This window comes from Mustela lutreola, chromosome X, assembly GCF_030435805.1.
Source record: "Mustela lutreola isolate mMusLut2 chromosome X, mMusLut2.pri, whole genome shotgun sequence".
Classification (NCBI taxonomy): Eukaryota; Metazoa; Chordata; class Mammalia; order Carnivora; family Mustelidae; genus Mustela; species Mustela lutreola.
The window spans coordinates 11,397,624-11,419,716 of record NC_081308.1 but is presented as its reverse complement, the minus strand read 5'-3'; the positions used below and the strand labels follow the sequence as shown (position 1 = coordinate 11,419,716).

The window sequence follows — 22,093 nt, the reverse complement described above, 5'->3', positions numbered from 1 at the left end:
GTAAGGTTTACTTTTTTAAAAATTTATTTTAAAAGATTTTATTTACTTATTTGACACAGAGAGAGAGAGATCACAAGTAGACAGAGAAGCAGGCAAAGAGAGAGGGGGGAAGCAGGCTCCCCACTGGGCAGAGAGCCCAATGTGGGGCTCCATCCCAGGACCCTGAGATCATGACCTGAGCCGAAGGCAGAGGCTTAACCCACTGAGCCTCCCAGGTGCCCCAGGAAGGTTTACTTTTGACATTTCTTTGCTATTAATGTAAAATAGGTCCCAGAAATATTGCACTAAATGGAGCCTTCTAAAACCATCCAAGTGATATCTGCTCAGGTAAATTTCTCTCCAAATGGGTCCTATTATAGTAAAGTCTCTAAAGTTTGTCTTTAGAATTAAGATTTGATTTTTTCCCCTGAAACTGAAAAAAAGTATTAATTATGAGGTCCAGTGCCAGTGTGAAGCAGGGAAAGACACAGGTTTATAGATCATTTGGGAGATTTTAAGTTGCTACAGGAATCCTTCCAGAGAACACATGGACAGTATGACTCTGATCCCCTGCTATCACTGATGTCCTGTGATGCCCCCGAACCAGCGCCAGAGAGAGCAGAAGAAGAGCCCCCACCACACTGTAAGAAACCCTAACTGTTGTAAGCCACTGAGTTTAGGGTGATTTGTTAATCACTGATGCAGAACTGAACGTTAATGTAATTCTTTGGAGGCATGTCTTAGGTCTATCTAATTTAAAATAAATAATAAGTAAAGCAGTAATGATTAAAACTTTACCCTACTCTAATAATATAGCATATTTCTTTTTATTTTTTTCTTTTTTAAAGACTTATTTATTATTAGAGAGAGAGAGAGAGAGAGGCAGCACACAAGGAGGAGGGACCAGGGAGAGGGAGAGAGAGAATGTCAAGCAGACTTCCCACTGAGTGCAGAGCTCGGCATAGGGCTCGAACCCACAACTCTGAGATCATGACCTGAGCCAAAATCAAGAGTCAGATGCTCAACCCATTGAGTCACCTAGGCGCTCCTAGTATAGCATATTTCTAAATATGTGGTAAGGTCATTATACTACATCGTATTTATATACTTCTTTTTTAAAAAGATTTTATTTATTTATTTGACAGAGAGAGACACAGCAAGAGAGGGAACACAAGCAGGGGAAGTGGGAGAGGGAGAAACAGGCTTCCCACGGAGAAGGGAGCCCGATATGGGGCTTGATCCCTGCACCCTGGGATCATGACCTGAGCCCAAGGCAGATGCTTAACCAACTGAGCCACCCATGCGCCCCTATATTTATATACTTCTGATACAAAGCTCATTAATTAGAATCATTATAATGTTACAAGTACCAGAAGACTTATCATTGGATTCAACAAAGATAATTTTTTAAACTTCCATGCATTTAAAAAAAAAATTCATATTGTGCAGGCCTGAAATTGATTTCTTCTTTTGCCCTGCACTTGAAAATATTAAAAGGCAAGTTGGGGTAGAATGGTTTCTGCAAAAGTCTTAACTTATTCCCTGCAGTCCCAGGGCTGGTGTCATTTAGCACAGTCCCCCAGCAGACGCAGTGATCATCTCTTTGGGTTTTTGTTCAAGGGCCACTTTGTAATTTTGCAAGTTGTTAAAAATTCCTGAAAATTCCTGAATTAGAGAGCAAATACATTTTTGTTTTTAAGTATCATATGGTCTCCTGCTTATGAGTTGTACCATTTTGAATCCCCATTAGAAAAATTATGATCATTCTTGTTTCCTTACAGCTTTGCCAAAAAACATGTTTTTGAACTTTTAATAAAACAACTTTTTCCCTTAAAAAAAATCTCTGTTTAACCATTTCCAGGCTCTATTTATTTATACATCATCACCCTACCTACCCACAACCCAATTTGCTGTCACAACATGCTTACATGAATTCATCTGAAAATCCAAAAATGATTCTGGTAGTTCATATTTTATAAACAGATATCATAAACTCCATACACTAAAGATTAGTGCTTTAAACTAAGCGCAGATGATCAATCCCTACTTATTCTTGCTTTAGACACCATGCTAACAATTAGGCTTTGTGGTTCTCAGACCACCACCACCACCACCACCACCACCTCTATGAGGTATTCAGAGGTAGAAGAAAGAAAGGCACTATTATAGAGCAATACAAGAAAATAGCTTAAGATCACCGATGGAGGGGTGCCTGCAGATGGCTCAGTCGGTTAAGCCCCTGCTTTTGGCTCAGGTCATGATCGCAGGGTCCTGGGATCAAGCCCCGCCCGCATCAGGCGCCCTGCTCAGAGTGGAGCCTGCTTCTCCCTCTCCTTCTCCCCCTCTGCTTGTGTTTCCTCTCTTGCTGTGTCTCTCTCTCTGTCAGATAAATAAATAAAATATTTTTTTTTAAAAAAGATCAATGATGGAAATGAAAAAAAGAACTACATAAAACAGGCATAGAAGCTTACAAACTAGTCGAGGACCACTTAGTTAAGCCAACAGGCTCTACAGACATCATCATACATTATAGCTCAGGACAATAATTAATATACATGCTGATGACCAAATTTGTGAGCAAGTTCAATTGTGCATAATATACACTAAGCTCTGAGCAAAGGGTGTGGTTTCTATCAGAAATGATTTTTCTTTTCAATATCACATTTAAATGACTAAAATTCAACTTAAAAAAATGCAGTTATCAAGAGAGCTTTATTCCGGGGCACCTGGGTGGTTCAGTGGGTTGGAGCCTCTGCCTTCGGCTCAGGTCATGATCCCAGAGTGCTGGGATCAAGCCCTGCATCAGGCTCTCTGCTCATCGGGGAGCCTGCTTCCCCCTCTCTCTCTGCCTGCCTCTCTGCCTACTTGTGATCTCTGTCTGTCAAATAAATAAATAAAATCTTTTTTTAAAAAAAGAAAAAAAAAGAAAGCTTTATTCCCTAATGACTGTGGAGTGGTGAAATTTAAGTATGAATCAACAGACATTTGAAAGAAAAGTATTTTAGTGGTGCCTGGGTGGCTCAGTGGGTTAAAGCCTCTGCCTTCAGCTCAGGTCATTATCCCAGGGTCCTGGGATCAAGCCCCACATGGGGCTCTCTGCTCAGTGGGGAGCCTGCTTCTCTGCCTACTTGTGCTGGCAAATAAATAAATAAAATCTTCAAAAAAAAGGAAGCATGTTTATTGTTTGATGTTTTCTTCCTTAACTTTAGGACCCTGAGAGAAGCCACTTTGTTCTAATTGCTGGGGAGCCACTAAGAGAACCAGTTGTCCAACATGATAAGCCCCAAACAACAGCAGTTTTCCTGTTGATTTTCTTTTTCTTTGAAAGTAGTATGCATGGATAGTATTATAGGGAGGAGTGGCTGGATTTTTGTCTTCTTTACCTACAAACTCGAGGATTTTGTTTCATTGTGCCATCATCAGAGGAAAATATATACATGGCATTTATTTCTATATTCATTGTCTCCTTCTTTTAAAGGAATAATACCTATTACCTGTAGGACATTGAATACCAAACTATGGGGAAACAGAAATCGTGTTTGGCATTTTGTCACAGGGAACTTGAACTTATAGAAAGGTTTTGTGGCCTGCTGCTTGAATATCATTTTTATCTTTATCAAAAGCCTCAGTGATTTCAATACTGTTTGTAGTCCATTGTATTTTTAGTGAAAAACAGGTACCTCTTAAGAATATTTCTTTAGCAGTTTCTAAAATATCTGAGTCGCTCCTTCTTTGTTTAAAAAACAAAAAAGAATAGAGGGGACCGTGGTATCGTAGGACTAAGACCTTAGCTGGAGGCAGAACCTCCTGGAATAAGGACCTACTCACTTCACTTTGTCTTGACTTCCTCATAATATTGTTGTTTTATTAAATGAAGAGCATCTAAAAACAGCTGGAATCCACCTTCATATTTATTTTTATTAAGAAATTTTTTGCCGACTTACTTGGATAAATGCCTATAAAACATGAGTCTACCTATCTGATTATGAAATTTGGCATGCCTTAAAATCCCACCATATCAGCTTGCCTTGCATGAATTCCCAGGTATACACAATGAGAAAAAAAAGCCCAGCTGATTCATTTCAAGAACAACATACTGTTTTAAAAAGATTCTTTTTTTGTTCTATTAATAACTTCAGGGGAAAACATGAAGTTAATACTCTACCTACCCGATAGCAGTTGACCTCCATTTTGCGTGCTTCAGTTTCCACTCCAAAGGTCCATGGTTCTTGTTGCCTTTCGTCTTGAATGAAGAGCACTGAAATGGTGTGTTGTTCTAGAAGCCTGAAGACAGATCATAAAGGGTCATAATCTTTATTCATAGTGGCTAGAATTTAGGTGGAGAAAGGAAGGGTGGGATGTAAGTCTTTTGAGTTTGATAATCAGCTCTGCACTGAGGATGAGAAATGAGAGTCTGACCAGATTAGGTAATGGAAAGGGAGGGTCTGCTCGAGGCCACGGTCCATCTGTGTTATGGAAATCCTCTCTCGGAGGCTTAGGTCTTGAGAACACTGCATAACTAAGCCTTCACCTTCAAACTCGGATTAACCAGACAAGATAGATAAGTCCCTTGACATCTCAGTTAATGAAAGGTGCAAAGCATTTTATTTCGTTTGTTTATTGTAGTTTTTTTGGTTTTTTTGTTTGTTTGTTTGTTTTTGCTTACTTTTTAAACCCTAGGAAGTTTTTCTTTTACCCGTGTATGTTTAAAGACAGCCACAACCATGTCTTGGCTGTTTGGGAACCATACCAATTTAATGAACTAGCTGAGGACCTTGTTTTTCTTATCAGAGATTGTCCATAATAATATGCTACAAATTAAGCATGGACCATCACAGAATGTTGAAATAGGAAATGTCCTTAACATTGATGTAGTCGTATCCCTTTTTATAAATGAGGAAAATGAAATCAATATATTTTATTTATTTATATAACAGATAATTGGGTAGTATGTATCATTACTATGAAGGGTCAAAGTGCTTTCCATCGATTACTTCATTTAATCTTCAGGACAAACTTATGAGGTTGGTACTCTCATCCCCATTTTACAGATGAGGAAGTGGAGGTTCAGAGGTTCACTGGCTTGCCCACCACCACATAGCTGTCTGATTTCCAGCCACCCTGCCCTTCTGCTTCTCACCGTGTTGGGGTGACCCCCGCTCTGTGGCTTCTCTGATGGGAAGCGATGATTAGTAGGGGAGCTGGGATACGAACCCTAGTCTTCTGCCTCCCTGCTTTGTGCTCTCCACTGTACTAGGGGATTCTACCTAATGAGAGCTTGAACTCACACCATTTTTATTACTGGGGAGGGAGTGTAAAGGTTTAACTAGAGAAAAGATGAAACCTGGAGTTTGAAAGAGTGTTTATGAAATAATTGATAACTATCAAATAAGTTTCTTGTTTATAACCCTTATAGTTGATCAATTATAAAACATACACTTTCTGGGGGATATAATGTACAGCTTGATGATTTCAGTTAATAATACTGTAGAGCCTATTTGAAAGTTGCTAAGGGAATAGATCTTAAAAGTTCTCATCACCAGACTGCGGTGCCTGGATGGCTCAGTCAGTTAAGTGTTTGACTCTTGGTTTCGGCTCAGCTCATGATCTCAGGGTCATGAGATGGAACTCTGTATCGGGCTCTGCACTGGGCATGGAACCTGCTTAAGATTCTCCCTCCCTGCCCTCTCCCCCACCACACACACACTTAAAGTTCTCACCACAAAAATAATCTGTAACTTTGTGTGGTGATGAATATTAACTAGACTTACCATGATGGATCATTTTACAACATGTACAAATACCAACACATTATGTTGTACATCTTGAGACTAATAAAATGTATGTCAATTATACCTTGATTTAAAAAAAAAAAACAAATTTAGTGATCTACCATGCAAAAAAAGAACAAAAGGAAAAGAAAAACAAAACATGCTTTCTGGGTTTAGTTTTCTTCTTCATCTTAAGGATTTAATGAAACAAGCTTCCTCAGCTTGGCTTTGGAGGGCTCCAAACTTCCAGTGCTTCCTTTGTTTCCCAGAGTGTGGTCCACAAACCAGCAGTATCTGCGTGACCGGAAAAACAGTGAGAAATGCAGAGCTTCGGACTCCACCCTAGACCCCTGAGACAGAATAGGCATTTCAATAAGATTCCCAGGTGGCCCACGTGCACATTAGAAATTGAGAAGAAGAACATCGTACTGTAGAAATGTGTCAAAATGGAAGCCGAGAAGTGCACCGGTTTTTTCAGAAAAGTAATCAGGAGAGAGAGGTGCTTCACAAATCTAAGCTGTAGCGATATTATGACGTGCAAGAAGTTGGTCCTTGGCCCAGGATCTGCTCTCATTTTGAGTTCCATTTCCCTTTCTTCTGTGTGTCCTTTAGAAGCGGACATCTCCAAGGTGCCCTCTTGGATTGATTTTGCATATGAGCACTCTGTCGTCATTCTTTCCTACCTGACAGAGTCCAGTTCTCTGTCTCCAGATGAAATTTCTCTCATGAGCCCCAGATCCATGTTTCCAACAACACACCCAGCACCCCTGCCAGGAAGCCATTGTTGTCTCTCCAGTTCCTTCCTGTCAGCAGAGCCAGAGCTGGCCTTCTTGTTCTACCACACCCTCCTGTGGCTGGGATCTCAGCTACCCTTAACAGTTCTACCATCTACTCAGCCCCCCAGGCCAGACCCCTTCTCTACCCTGGTGCCAGAGTCTGAAAAACTAGAAATCAGATCACGTTACTGTCTACTTAACCCTTCGGTGACTCTTGATCATCTGCAGAATTATGCCCAAACTTCTTCCCATAGACCGCACCCAAATCCCACAGAGGTCTGGCCTCTTCTGGCAAGGCAGGCCCCTCATTTCTTTCCTGCTTCAATCTCTCCTTCCAGCACTGTGCCCCTGTCCTCAGTTCTTCCACTTTTACCAAAACTCAAGTTCAAACCTAGGAATTAGACAAAGGCGCCAACAGGGTTTGACCCATGGACCAAATCTGCCCACTGCGTGTTTTTGTAAATAAAGTTTTATTGGAACACAGCCATCCCTATTCACTTTCATATGGTCTGTGTCTACTCTTATGCTTCAACAGAAGATTTGAGTAGTGGAGACAGACACTGTTTGACCCCCAAGATCTAAAATACATACTGTCTGGTCCTTTACAGAACAGGTTTGCCAACCCCTAGAGAATCCAAAACATGAGGGTTTCTTGACTCAAAATGTTTGTAATCTTCTGTTTATGGCCAATGAGTTGCCGCTAATTTTCAAAAATGACTCAAACTCTTCATTTAAGCGCACAGCCTTATTTGCCATGGACACATCCAAACTACGACATTGCCATTTCTTGGCATCAGATCGGTTCAGTTCTTGACATCGACTGCTGCTATCAAACTAACAACGATGGGAATTCTTAAAAGTTCCCACCATAAGGAAAAACAATTCTCTGTGTGTGGTGACAGCTGTTAACCAGACTTACTAGGCTGATCATTTTGCAGTATATACAAATATTAAATCATTACTTGTTCACCTGAAACTCCACTAGAAAATACAACATAATGTTGCATGTCAATTACCCCTCAGTTAAAAAAAAAAGGGGGTGGGGGAGAGAAAAACCTCAGAACTCTCAAAATCCTTGTAACGGAACCAAGTGCAAGAATGTTTTGAATGAAGAGATTGCAACAGTGGCTGAGTGGGAGGCAATCATTTATCTGATTTGTTTATCTGAAGTCTGGTTTTTGTAATCCTTCACGATCCTAGTCAAGAAACTTGTATTACAGTCCTCAGGGACTGGACGCTGCGAAAAAAGCCTTTTACTGCTCACATATGCTTGGATTGGTTTCAGGTTAAGGACTTCAGAAATACATACCATTTCTAGTGATAAAATATTATCGTCAATCAGAACTTTGTGAACGTCTCTTTCTGCCGTAGGCCCATTTGTGATGAACACCAATGAAGAGATTTCTCAGGCCATTCTTGATTTCAGAAATGCAAAAAAATGGGTTTGAAAGAGCCAAAACCTGGAAATCAAAGATTGGAAACCAGTGAAGAGCCCAGGAGCAGATCTCTGGGCTTCCTAGAATTTTGCCAGTGGTGGCATCCGTCCATTCAGCACATTCGAGTTTCCAGAGCTGACTGAGCCCATGCTTCTAATGAATTCTACCCTGAAGTGATAACACAGTTTTTATAGCAACGCACATGAGATATTTCCTGCTACATGCAAATAAACCTAATTGTTGCTTCTTTAAAAATCAGTGTTCTTCATTTTGATCTAAGTTATTAGGTTTCTGGTTTAAAAAATTATTTTTGTGTATTGTTTCCCTTTTTGTGTGTGTCTGAATGTTTTGTGATTTTTGCTCACGGGTGAGTTTTGTGAGCATATGTGATTGCTTTCTGCCTGTCCCTAGCAGTCGATGTGTGGGTATCTGAGGTCCCTTCCCAAGCAATGCAGTTTCCATGCAACGTTCATGCCTGTGCTCTGGGGTTTCACGTTACAGGTTATCTGCGGTAAAATAACAGCAGTCCTGATGGTTTGAGTCAGTTTTCAAAACTGCCCTGCTATTGGTAGGGACACGACAGGATTACAGCCAAGACTTCCCTGCATTTTCTGCCAAAATCTCTGTCAGATTTCAGACACATGCTTCCGCAATCTCCCATAAGGGTTGTGAAAAAAGTTTGAATCCAGAATTGGGTTCCAGCCTTCTGCGGTGGCCACACCACCTCTTCACAAAGCAACTAGAACCTGGGGCATAGGGTGGAGAGTTTGTTTTTTGTTTTTGTTTTTGTTTTTGTTTTAATTTGCTAGATGTGAAGTGAATTGCGAGTGCTTTTTCATGTCAAGGGCAAATCATATGCACCTCCTGATTATTTTTGGAGCATGAGAGCATTTAGATTTTTTTTTCAAGTCTCTCCCCACATAAGGTTGAGCAAAAACGTTCCTTGACTAATTGAAGTCATTTCATTGGATTTTGATCACAACTGATTATTTGTGTTTTTCCATGTGTCTTGGGGTTTCGAACTTTCCTTCTGGAGAATGCCTTTTGAAACAGTTTGCTCTCACTGCCTGATGTCAACTGCTTGGTAATCAGTGGATATTAAAATACTCAAAATGTACAGACAGTGGGCCGTGCTGAATGTTTTCATGATGTCTTCTCTGCAGTTGGTGCAGGGTTCCAGTTATGAACATGGACCAGTGAAGGTAGGTGCCTTAATTTTTAGTGTGATGCAGAGTTTTCTTATGGCTTATACAGAGGACTTTCTTTCTTTGCCCCTGATTTTCCAGACAATATTAAAATACAGAACATTCCTAGTAGCGGACCAGAGATATCTTTCATTGGTTAATGAGTGTTCTGGTTCTTAAGCTTACTAAGATTCTTGCCATGCGTGTTGGAAAATGCTGTTGTTGTTGTTTTTTTAAATTTTGGAGCTGTAATAGAACATGAATGAGCCTTCTAGACACTTTTCAGATGGATAAGTTTTGCCTCAATTATATATGCAGATGGCACAGTGATTTTCTAATGAAGCACTGATTTGTTTTTGTGACATGGATAACTGTGTGGGCCATTTATTCATGTTGTTTGTAAGCAGCAAACGTTAGTTTGGTTACTTTAGTTAATTTCTTTTGTAAATTGCAAAGTGCAGTACTTTATCCAGATGGTTTCTATCTGGTTTTCTAAAATACCCATTGCTACCATCTAGAAAAATGGTTTTTTGGAAATCGTTTGTTTTTTTGGTTTTTTTTGCTTTTTAAAGTGTGTAAAATTCAACAGTAATTGAATCCTTGGTTCTTAACTGCAAGTCTCGGAACCAGACGAGTTGAGAGTAATGCAAAAGAATTAATTGGGTTGTTACTGGCTGAGCAATATTTCACCCAGTTTCATGTATTTTGCAGATTAGACTGTTTTCTTCAGCTCTCTATTTTGAAAATGATTTGGATTTCGTTGTTTTGATGGAAGAGATAGTAAATCGTTACTGATTTAGGAATTTCTGGCCGCAAATAGACAAGTTAGACGTGAACTTGAGGTTTTGCAGCTGTTGTTAGGACATATATTTTCGGCAGGGGTGATAGCACCCCCAACAGGAGAAGATTGGTCCTTGGGGTGAACAAGTCTTCCTCTCATTCCATGTGGAATGCCGATGTACATACGGTGCCTAAATAGACATACAGTTTGTAAAGTTTGAACACTGTGCCGGGGGACAGCCACCTTGAGTAGTCTGGCAGTCTACTCAGATCTTTCTTTAAAAAAAAAAAAAAAAAAGGAAGTTTGGCTTTCCAAATTCCGAATGCACTCCGGAGAACTCACAGCCGTGCAGCCCTACCTCACTGCTGCCAGCCTTCGGGCTGCAGCTCAGTGCCAGATGGTAGGCAGAGAGGAACCCACCGTTGAGCCTCAGTGACAGGGGGGGAGATTGGACTTGTTTGAAGCAAATAAGACTTCTCAGGCTGTTCAGCTTTTTTGAAGTCCACGAAACTCAGAAATCCTTCAGATGCACTGAGTTCATGGAAGCTTTCTTTTTTCCCCCAGCGTTATGCATAGATTTTAAAAATGTTTCCATTTGACTTTGAACTTCACTGCACTTGACAGTACAAGAGAAGATTTTGAATTGTTGGAAAGAAGGAATACGTTTTAGGTTCTTCCGCTCTTTTAAAGAACTCACACACCAAGAATTCTCTAGGGGTCCTGGGCACAGTGAGGTTTGAAGTGGTTCACATGTACTGATCACACATGAACTTATTTCTTGGGGCGGAGGAAGAAAGTGTGAATTTGCAGGTGACAAGACATGACCTTCTACATGGAAGATGCAGCATCATTTGCTTAGTAATATACTATTAGCGATTTTTTAAATATATGTCTGAGTTTCATTTAAAAAGTGCAGCTACACACATGGCACTTCCGTCTACCCAACCCCCAGCTAAATTAAATGTTTCTGATATGAAGGGGTGGGGGGGGTGCCTAGAGTAAACAGAAGTTTTGACAAAGATGAGTCTGGACCCTGTGAGGCATGAGGAGCTGTACGGTACAGGTTATTAGGCTTTTCCTTTAACCCCTTCTTCTTAAGAGAAAATCTAAGATGAAATAACCTTCTTAATGTTCTTCTTGTTCAAAGGAAAATTTGGTATGGAAGCGTATTCGAGATGGTAATGAACACTGGGATATGAATTTATTCTTTTGCTTTTGGGGATAAAAATGTTCCATTTATTATTAGACATTTTCACGGTCCTTCTCAGTAGTAGGTCTGTGAGCCTGTTCTCTCCATCCTCCTGTCTAGACACAGCCCTGGCTGTTCCTAAATGGATCCATTCCCGTACAGTCCTCACTTTCTGTCCTTAAACATTGTCCTTGTCTTCGCTTTGACTAGCCTTGCCTCTATCCTAATCGTATGAGTCTGTGAATATTTTTTCTGCAACAACCACGCATCGAGCCACTGATACCCTAGACGATTGTACTTAATGCCACTTTAGGGTGAGGCATCCTCTTTTCTTTAGGCTTCCACCTGTATTTAGGAGAGCTGTTTAGGGACAGCAGTGCATGGACTTTGTGGACTGAGATAATTCTGTTTGACAATCTCAACTCAAATCTGCACATGCTGTTTAGCTGCTAAGTTTCTCAATCAAAGCAGAACACATTTTCTTCTAGAAACAAGGTTAACCCAGTGCCTGATCTTGGCTCACTAATAGAATCAGATTAACCATCTAGATGTGGGATTTATTGGTGTCTGTTTTCTCCAGCTTTTATTCTACAGTTGGGATAGTCCTGTAAATTTGCACCGGATGTGCATTGTCCAACTCTAGGAAGCTTTACATAAACTCACTTCTGTCTGTGACAGCCCTGAGTCCCATAGTGTTGACATTTTGGGCATTTGGTAATAAATACCTACAATTTTCACTGTCAAGTCGTTCACACTGACTGTCTGGCCAGCACTATTTTGGTTTACTTGATAAGCAGTTCCTGTCATGGGGAATCCTGGCATCTCCTTAAGCACTCCTATGAAGCCAGCCTCCCTAAATCTTTTCAGCATCACTGATGCAGACATATCACTAGAGTGATATCACTAGAGGAACTCCAGGTTATGATAGGCTTTCCCAACTCTTTTCTGGCAAAACTGGTTTCCTTCTCCTCCACACTACCTTATAGCCCCGTCCTTCTTCATTGGTGGATGAATGTTGCTGGGGGTTGGAGTCATTCAAACTGTATGTGATACCAAGACCCACTGGAATGTGGGGTACCTCTTAACTTTCATGAGAAGTCCCATGGCTGACAAGACTTTGTAAGCCTGGTGTCACGTGCCTTTTCCTGACATCCACTCTAGAGCGAACTGAATAACAAGAACTGAGTGCATCTTGCATATTTCACTTCAGGAAGCGGACCCTCCATTCCCCTCCCTCTTTTCACATCCTAAGTCCCACACCTGGAAGCCCATTGACTGTTGCTAATCACATGGCCTACTGAGTTCTTGTTCACTTTTCGATCAGGCACAGTCCTTGGCACAAAAGACACTTGAAATGTTTTCTATGAACTTCTTTACTTACGACCCCGTGGCTAAATGGGTTGAACTACTTGCTTCTATACACAGATCTGTTGTACCCCTACTCAGTCACCCTGAATGGTGGTTGAAGCTTTCATATCTCCGTAGCGTATTATTGGTATTCAGGATACAGTCGAACACCCCTGTATCTTATGTCTTCCTTGTGTGACTTTTTTTTTAATTTTAAAAATCCTGATTTGGACTTGTGGATGAGCCTGTACTGTAGACCCCTACGAGTGCTAGGAAAAACAATATCAGTAATGCTAAATGTTAAACGAGTTCCATTATGGAACTCCCTTTTGGGAGCAGCTTATAAAAGATAGTTTATGGAGCAAAAATACAGTGTTCGGACACATGAACACTTCCACATAGAACCTGATGTGGTAATATCTGGAACTCCTGGGCACATGTATCATCACCACAGTTGGCTCGAGGTCCTAGAGAAATCGGGACACACATGAGAGCAACCTTGTTTCTGAGCACATTTCTAAACCTAAGTCTTTCCTACCACTCGAGATTAGCAGTGAGGATGGAAAACTACATGTAATTGACAATGTGATTGAGATGCATGGAGAGGAGACCTTTCTTTTTAGGTGGCTTGCATGTGAAGTCCACTTTTGTCTCTCTTGCCACTAGTTCTTATAATCTCTACCAAGACATTAGGACATTATAAAACCAAGACACATTGAGGCCTCCCCGCATGTCGTGAAAGCTGTGACCGATCATCACATCCCAGTTGGTAAAGGATCTCCTTTGCTTCTCATTAGGACTTAACCGTGGTTGACAGTGCATTCACTGAATGTTGAGCCCGTACTATGTCTGGGCACTGGTCTCAGTGCTGGAAACGCAACAGGAAAGAGGACAGTGTTTTGACTTTCATGGAACTTACATTCCAATGGCGGGGAGAGGCAGGCAGTAGCAAATCTAGAACATAGAGTATCTCAAGGTGGTCCCATGGAGAAAATCAAACAGGAGGAGACACAGAGTGATGGGTGGGAGAGACTTACCGGGTCTGATTTCACTTATGCAGAGCCCTGAAGGAAGTGAGGTGGTTGGGACAACCATTGCGCACTGGCCATGGCGGGGCGGGGGGGGGGCGGGAAGTGACTTGGGTGTTTGGGTTGTAGCTCCAGTGGAGGTGGAATTAGAGGCAGAGGCCAGAGCCACAGTTGTTGAGGTTGGAGAAGTAGCCAGGGCAGATCATACAGGATGTGGCTGTGTTCTAGTAAAACTTTATGGATTCTGAAATTGGAATTGCATACCACTTTCATACGTCATGAAATAATCTTTATCTTCTCTTCGTTTGTTTCAACCATTTAATATTATTAAAAATAATCCTTAGCTCACAAACGATAGTGAAATAGACTGTAGGCTGGATGTGGCCCGTGGGTCATAGTTTGCCAACCCTGATCTATATCATTACATGATTTTATCCTCTGCAGTCTGTTTACTGGTACCCGACATTTTTAATTGGTGTCTAAGTTTAGTGTTTTGTCATCCTCTGCTAGAAGGAAAGTTTTTTAACAATAGGGACTTTTCTCTTTTTTTCTTTCTCTCCTCCTTTGTTTTTTGTTTTAAGAAGTTGCTTATGCTCTATGGCATTGGGCATGCGCCGCTGCTCCAACCACAGCCAGAGTTCCTTTGCGCTCGAGGCAGCCACATCCTTCATACCCCCTGCAGGGTACCCTGAGTCCGGGGAAACTGCACTGCGTGCTACCAGGTCTTGGTCACCTAGTACAAAGCCCTTAAGAGAATAGATACTAACAAGTGTGTGTGGATGGACTGATGGACAAGGCCTCTGAGATTTTGACATACCCAGCTTACAAACTGCCACATTAAATCATCTCCAATGTTTCCTTTCATCGTAGCTTGTCTGATTTCTGTTGTTTACATTCAGAAGCGTTTTTGATAAGGCAGTTGATTCACCATGTGCCATCTTCCTCTGGGGATTAGAGAGGGGTCAGATGACGGTATCAAAGAACACTTCAATGTCCTTATAGCCACAGGCCCTCCAGTTACAGAAGGAAGTCCCCTTCACCCATTTTCTAGCCTTAGTGGTCACAGAAAGAGAGGCAAAGAAAACCGCGTTGGGCCACATGGCAGATCTGGATAAAACACAGACACCTTGAAGATTTCCTTCATCTTTGGGATTCCTGAGAAGTGCTGTCATGTTTCCATGTGGTGATTTGTGGGGATGTGGTAGATTATGGCAAAACACTCTGGTTCAGTACTTTGTCAGTCAGCATCGGCCAGGGTATGCTGCAAAAACAAGCACCCCCCACATCATGGTGACACAGAAACAGGTTTATTTATTTCTCCTACTGCAGAACCATCTGGGTTAGTTCAGGGTCATCACTAACTCAGGATGAAACTGGCTGAACATCCACATTTTGAATGTCATCAATCTCTGTGACAGGGCAGGAGAGCCCCCGGAGAGTTTTGCTTTGGCAATTAAATGTTCTGGCCTGGCAGTGACCCATGTCACTTCTGGTCACATCGAACCCCACTCCATCGAACCACAAGGGGCCAGGAAGTGTGTAATCCTTCCATGTGCTCAGAAGAGAGAGCTGGAAATATTTGGTGAACAGGATAAATGACTAGCAGCCTAGATCTGATTGCTTCTAAATGTTTTTGAACATGTCTTTGAGATGGGAAACAACCATGGTTGGCTACTCGGGTAGAGTTGCTGAAGGAAGACACTCAAGTTTATTTCTGCTGTTCAAGAGTTGGCTTCTTGTCCCTGGAGAAAGAACAGCTGTACATTTCAGTTCAGTAAGTATTTGTGGAATGTCTGCTGTGTGCCAGGCACATGAGTGGAAATGATATTTTTATGAAATAAAGATGTCTTAGTTATTTTCATGTCTTACCAATGACTGAGGAGTTCAGTTGTGGCCTGCAGGAAGGATAATTTTAAGACCTGGAACTTTAGGTAATAATGTCAATTTTTAGGAGTCTTTTTTTGGTTGTTGTTCATTGTTACCTAAACAATCATAGCAGTCACATGTTTGACAAAAGGATTGCTTTTCTGAAGTCTAGGTTTGGTGAAAATTGTTTCTGGAGAGAGAAAATGACATTTGTGGGATACAGGCATGACAAATATTTTGTTGCTGCTTACGGTTCCATTCTGGAGAGAGTTAGGAAGGGTGTAATTTTGACTAGGTGAATGCCCTGAATTCGTCCTAAATTAAGATTCCCCAAAAAGGAGAATGGGCTTAAAAAGTAAAAGTAGACTTTGCAATGGTGTGTGTGGTTCATAACTACACCCTCACAGCAAGACTGGGGATCACTGGGCATCTTCGATGATGCAGAGGGTATTGGCAAGGAAGAGGAGAGATGTTGACGTGGGACCACTGCATCTTTGGAAGAAGGGAAAAGGGGGACACACTGGACTGACTCCCAGCAGTATAGTGGGGTGCCTTGCAAAAAAGACATGAGGATCTACATAAAGATCCTCTGCTCAGCCAACAGATTATGTTATACTTAGGCTGAAATAGGACTATAGCAATTAACTGTTGCCACAGTAACGCTGCGTAACAAATCAGTCCAAACTTCAATGGCTTAAATAATCTATTCTCACTCTTGTTGCTGTGGGTCAGCTGGGAGTCAGAATCAAGGCTTGAGCCATTGGTTGAATGTGGGTCTGCCCCACATGTCTCTCATGCTCCTTGGATCAGTGGGCTAGCAGGGGCAGGTACCTGTGATAGAAGAAATGTAGACGTGTACACTCATGCGTACATTTCAACTCTCTGTATCATATCTTGTAATGCGTCACTGGTCAGAGCAAGTCACATGACCCAACATCAATAGGGCTTAGAAAGACACTTCTCCATTTTTGTGGGGAGCTGTGGGGTTGGTTTTTTTTTTCTTTAAAGATGTTATTTATTTATTTGACACCAAGAGAGATCACAAGTAAGCAGAGAGGCAGAGAGAGATGGTGAAGCAGGCTCCCCACTGAACAGAGAGACTGATGTGGGGCTCTATCCCAGGACCCTGAGATCATGAACTGAGCCGAAGGCAGAGGCTTAACCCACTGAGTCACCCAGGCACCCCTGTGTGGTTGTTTTTAACAATAACCACATTACCATGAAGGCTTTGAGTTGTTTTCTTAAAAATTGGGCCCTTGATCTTTGACATCGGTGTAAAGAAACTGTAACAGACCTCAGGAATATATACCCTTGGGGTTATTCAGAGCATCCTTCTGAGTCTTGCCACTCGAGTGCATCCCACAGTCATCTGCCCCACATTTCCTAAGCACAGATACATCATATGGGAGCAGAGGCATTGAGTAGAGCATGGATTTAAAACAAATAAGGGGTGGTGTGCCTGGGTGGCTCAGTCAGTTAAGTCTCTAACTCTTGATCTCAGGGTCATGAGTTCAAGCCCCACACTGGGACTACACCCAGTGTAGAGCCTATTTATTTAAAAAATAAAAATAAATGAAATATGTAAAGTGGGATGTTAACTTAATTGAATTTAAATTTAAAAATTTTTAATATTCAGACTTTAAAAAATGTAAAGGGGGCATAGAGGTATCCCCAGATCCCCACATTCGGCTGGGTAGAAAACCACCCACAGCATTCATCAAACTGGAGGATGTGGAGGTCCCAGGCATCTTAGTTCTCCAGTATCTCCCTAAAATACCCAGACGGCTTTGCACACACACAGAAATGCATGTACATGGTTTCCTTGAGTTTGTAATCCTTTTCCCTAATCAAGTTTAATTAAACACCCAGGGTTTCTTACAGATATGCATTTTGGTACAGAACTACATAAGTCAAAGAGCCACCAAGAACATGAGGCCCCCAGATGACCAGGTTCCTGGGTTTCACAGAAGGACCAGGACACAGAAGGACCAGGCCCTCGGCTCCCTCCGAGCAGCCCCAGCAGTAATTTCTAGCAAGGCTACATTCTCCTTTCTGCCCTCAGTTGGTGCACCCCATTCCATTAGGTACCATCTGTTCTGGGTAAGACCAGACTCCCAATAACAGAATACAAAGGTTTAAGATGTGGGTTCTTTCTTCCTCCGTCTATACAGATATACGTAAAGCCTGGGCAGATTACTTTGAAATTGGCCTTTCATCTGAAAACCCTTCCAACAAATGTTAAAAAAGAAGATGAAAAAACTTGTCCTTGCTTTACCCTGGGAAAGTTTTTCTCTTTTCCGTTTTTAATTACTGTGACGGAAGTTGCGCCATCTTGCTCTTGTCAGACTTGCCTCCGGTTACTGAGGGAGACCAGGGGCCAGAAGACACACAAATTTCTGAACCACAGCGCAGGCCCAGATGCCGCACCCCCCCACCGCCAGAGAAAGGAAAGAAAGGGCCTTAACTTTACTAAATGCCTACTTGGTGCCTGCCCCTTTCCCCCATCAGACCTCGTGAATCTCCCCATCAGGTACTGAGGTGGGCACTGGGAGCATCGCCAGCCATAAAATGAGGAAAGGAAATCCAGCTTTAAGGAAGTTCAATAATTGACCCTCAATCACATAGCTAAAAAGGAGCAGTGCCTTGATTCGAAGCCTGCTTGCTTTATTTTTTTATTTTTTTAAAAGTCATTAACATTTTTCCCCCTTTGGCGGGCAGTTCCATGAATTTAAACACACTGTAGAGATCTGCGTAACCAGCGCTGTAATCAGGATAGGGAACATTCATTTATGCTCTCCTTTCCAAGTCACACCCTCCCGCCAAAGCCCTGGCGGCCTCCGATCTGTCCTCCAGCACGATCATTGGGGTTTTTTAAGAATGTCGTAAATGGAGTCATACAGTACATAACTTCTTAAGATTGGCTTCTTTCACTGCCGATGCCCTGTGGACCCATCTGAGTCCCCGGGCGCACCAGATCGTTCTGTTTTCTTGCTGAGTGGTATGTCACAGGCTGGATGGAACAGTTTGCTTAAGTACTCACACATTGAATGACATATGGGTTGTTTCCAGTATGGGGACTATGATGAAGAAAGCTATTGTAAACAAACATTAGTGTAAAGGCTTTAGGGTAAACCTAAGTCCTCTTTTATCAAGGGTCAATTCCCAGGAGTATGACTGCTGGATCATATGGTGGGTGTCTGCTGAACTTTGTCAGAAACTGCCAACACGTGCTCCAGAGTGCTGTTCCATCAACAACTCAACTCCATGCATTCCCCTCTCCAGTTAGCTGTGGTTTACAGATATCAGGCAAAGCTTCTTTTCAGGGAATATTATTTTCACTTGGGAGCTGTGGGAGGCAAAGGCAGAAAAGTTCATTTGGACTCATCAGGGTAACGTGGCCCAGGGACTCGAGGGACAGGGGGAACTGTATTCGGGGAGGATGTCTGTGCCGCCTGGACCCCAAACTGGGAAAAATTTGGTGGTTTTGGCTAAGCTTTAAACGTTTTGTTGGAACTGAAATGCCAGCTGCTCTTGCCGCAAAACAGAAGTTACTAAGAGGTGAAGGGAACGCAGAAATATTTGTGTTGCAACCTGATCCACAAACCCAAACCCACTGCAAAGGGAAATTGCTGACTGCTGTGATGCCCCTGACCTCCAGGGGCAAGTAATAGAACCGTGTCCCCAGGCAACACTTGTAAATCCCTAAGCAGATCTAGGGAAAGTCGTTGAAATGTGTTTCCTCCATAGCCCACCCTGAAGTTTCTGGATTTTCCCAATATATAAATTCTAGTCACTCCACCTCCTTATTATCGAACTTCCTGAAGATATTGCCAATATGTTTGACAAAATAACATCAACTGTTTTTAAGAGGCATGGAATCCCAGGCTCAGACTCCCTGCTCTCACAGAGGTCCAGAGAGGAATTTTGCAAAGCTGTTCTTTTCCCATAACTGGAATGGGAAGACTCCTAATAGCATGGGAACGGATGGCTCAAGAAAAGTTTTTCATGGAGCTTTGGAGGAAAGTAGTCAGCGGCCCCACTCTGAAATTCTTTGCCGAAGGTCTGAGAGCTCGGAGTAGGGATTTAAGCCATGCTGTGTACTCCAGGCCATGTTCCTGCCACCCAGGCATCCATGTCTATACTTCTCATTTCTATTTTCTTTCAAATACTTTATGGACTGCCTTGTGAAAGGATTGTAATTGACACTCCCCCGTTGAATTCCAGTAGGTTGAAGTACTACCTATTATTTTTCTTTCTGTTTTGAGAAATGGGTTGTTTTGAGTCCTTGGAAATTTGAGAAGCAATTTATTCTACCATTTCGCCTGGTCTCATGAAGGCAGCTGGCCTCCTCATGCTCTTTGACCTGGAAAACATTCTGGTTGGTCTTCAATCTTGAAAAAGTCATACAGGGTGGGAACTGGTGTACTATCAGTCAGACTTGAGTTAAGAAAGGCTTTTGAAATCCACTTAAGGAAGATACTTACACAAGTATTTTGAATCTAAGGTGTAACCCAAAAGGATTTAAAGAATAAGATTATTTCTCAGCATATGTCTACCATTTATTCCCTACTGAATGGACTTGTACCTAGCTCAGGCACTAACCAATGTCTTTGGACCTAGACCAGCATGTACCAATCCCCACAGATGAGTGGTTCTCGTTAAAATCCCTTGGGAAGTTTTTTTTTCTAAGATTCATTTATCTGAGAGAGGGAGAGAGCACGAGGCGTGGGGAGAGGAGGGGCAAAGGGAGAGAAACAGACTCACCCTTTAGCACAGAACCCATCATGGGGCTCAATCTCACAAACCTGAGAGTATGACCTGAGCTGAAATCAAAGAGGCTGCTGCTTATCCGACCAAGCCACCCATGTCCCCTAAAATAACTTGGGAAGATTTTTTAGCTAAACTTTTTACTTTGAAGTAGTCTTAGATTTATAGCAAAGTTTCAAATGTAGTATAGAGAATTCCTATATATCTCCCGCCCATCCTCCCCAAAGGCTAGCAAACACTCAGAAAGTTAAAAAAAAAAAAAAAAAACCTGATGACAAAGCTTCAGCCCAGTACCTCTGAGGATGGGATCAGAGATCGAAGCTCCTTTCCCCAGGAGGTTCAAGGTGAAGCCAAGAGTGAGAAGCACTGCTACAAACCCTTACTTCTCTAAGTATGCTCAGCCAGCCAGCAGGACCACCATCATCCGGGATCTTGTTAGAAATGTGGCATCCTAGGTCATGCCCCGAATCTCCTGCATCAGGATCTGCTTTCTAACAAGATGGCCAGGAGATTCGTATGCCCATTAAGCTTTGAGAAGCACTACTCTATACAAAACGTTACACAGATCACAGTAACCTGGGCCTGATGGCTCGTTGTCAAATGCATGATGTATTTATTACTCATCAGTTTCTTCCTCAGATATTTACTAAGTGCCTATTGCATAAAAAGGATGAAGCAGACCTGTGTTCTACCCTAGAGGAGATCACAGTGTAGTAAGGGAAATGCAGTGTGTTCATAAATCATACAGTGTAAGTTAGGAACATCATATAAGCTTGAAGGAGGAAGCAGCATCAGATTTGAACTTGGAAAGAGGACACCTGGAGGAAGATACTTGAATGATAATTGATGTAGTTTTAACAAATGAATCATCTCAGTGTTAGATTTGCTCTAGTGTTTGATGAATCAGTTTTTTCACCTATTTAATGAGTCTTTAGCTCTTACTGTTGCTATGTGAGTAGGACATCTCCTTACTGCAGCAGTAGCCCTTACAGCCCAGTGGGAGAGACAAACACCAAGCAAGTAATGACACAAATAATTCATTAGTGTCAGCAGCGGTAAGCGCTGGGAAGGAGAAAAATGCGGTGCTGTGAATCCATGTGACCTAGGGACCAGACCCCGGTGGGGTCGGGAGCTGTTGGGGAGGTTTCCCTAAGAACGTAACACTTGGCTAAGAAAGGCTCAATGGGACGGAGAGTGGAGAGCACTCCCAAGCAGAGGGAACAGCATGGACCAAGGCCAGAGCAAGAGGAAATGAACAAAAGAACAAATCAGTGAAGTGGATGTCCAGTAATATTCAGCTTGCCAGTATTTTCATTTGCTTCCTGAATTGGTACAGTGGATGTGAAGTGGAACGTCTTAGCGCCAACCCCTCCCTAATCTTATTCCCGGTCTTCCCACTCATCAACTGGCTCTGTTCCCAAAGTGACCCTCCCACTGTTCTTTTCAGTAGGGCTTCTTGAAATCCCCAGATCATGCCCCTGTTTACTCTTTGAAGGTGTTACTTGACTAGATATTTTTGAGGAGAAGCAGGGATGCAAATTTAGAATTTAAACTAGTAGGCACGCAGGAAGCCTTTGATTTCCTCACAACTCGGAGAATGCCCTGTGACCTTAGCAATTAACAAAAGGAAAAATGGTTCCCCTTCCTTCCTCTTGCCCTGCAGGGACCGGTATACATTTCAATAAGGGTACGATCTTGTTACAAAGGCTTTAAGCCTCACATTTTAGAAACTGGCCCTGGTCGCCAGGATATCAGAAATGATTTGTTATTTAGGAGTGAAATTGCTAACAGTATCAGATCAATTATCACACACATGAATAAAAAGACACTGTAACAAAAAGCAGAGACCAGGCAAGCCGGCTTCACTTCTTCCTCTCGCTGAGTGCTTTCTAATTACTTTAGTTTTGACTAGGACTTCCACTGGAAAAGAGAAAGAAATTACGAGCAGCCCATTTGGCAAATGTTTGGT

General features: G+C 42.1%; 2 protein-coding genes across 2 annotated transcripts in view; both read left to right on the top strand.

The window, feature by feature from the left end:
• Positions 1-7,974, top strand: part of PIR (pirin) — a 233,775-nt gene extending 225,801 nt beyond the window's left edge. The window contains exons 8-9 of the mRNA XM_059158401.1: positions 3,189-3,254; positions 7,897-7,974. Of these exons, the coding sequence (XP_059014384.1) occupies positions 3,189-3,254; positions 7,897-7,974 (144 nt within the window). The remainder of the gene's footprint in view (positions 1-3,188; positions 3,255-7,896) is intronic.
• A 643-nt stretch (positions 7,975-8,617) lies between these two features.
• VEGFD (vascular endothelial growth factor D) overlaps positions 8,618-22,093 on the top strand; it is a 39,254-nt gene continuing 25,778 nt past the window's right edge. Inside the window, exon 1 of the mRNA XM_059157674.1 lies at positions 8,618-9,164. Within this exon, the coding sequence (XP_059013657.1) occupies positions 9,075-9,164 (90 nt within the window). The 5' untranslated portion in view covers positions 8,618-9,074. The remainder of the gene's footprint in view (positions 9,165-22,093) is intronic.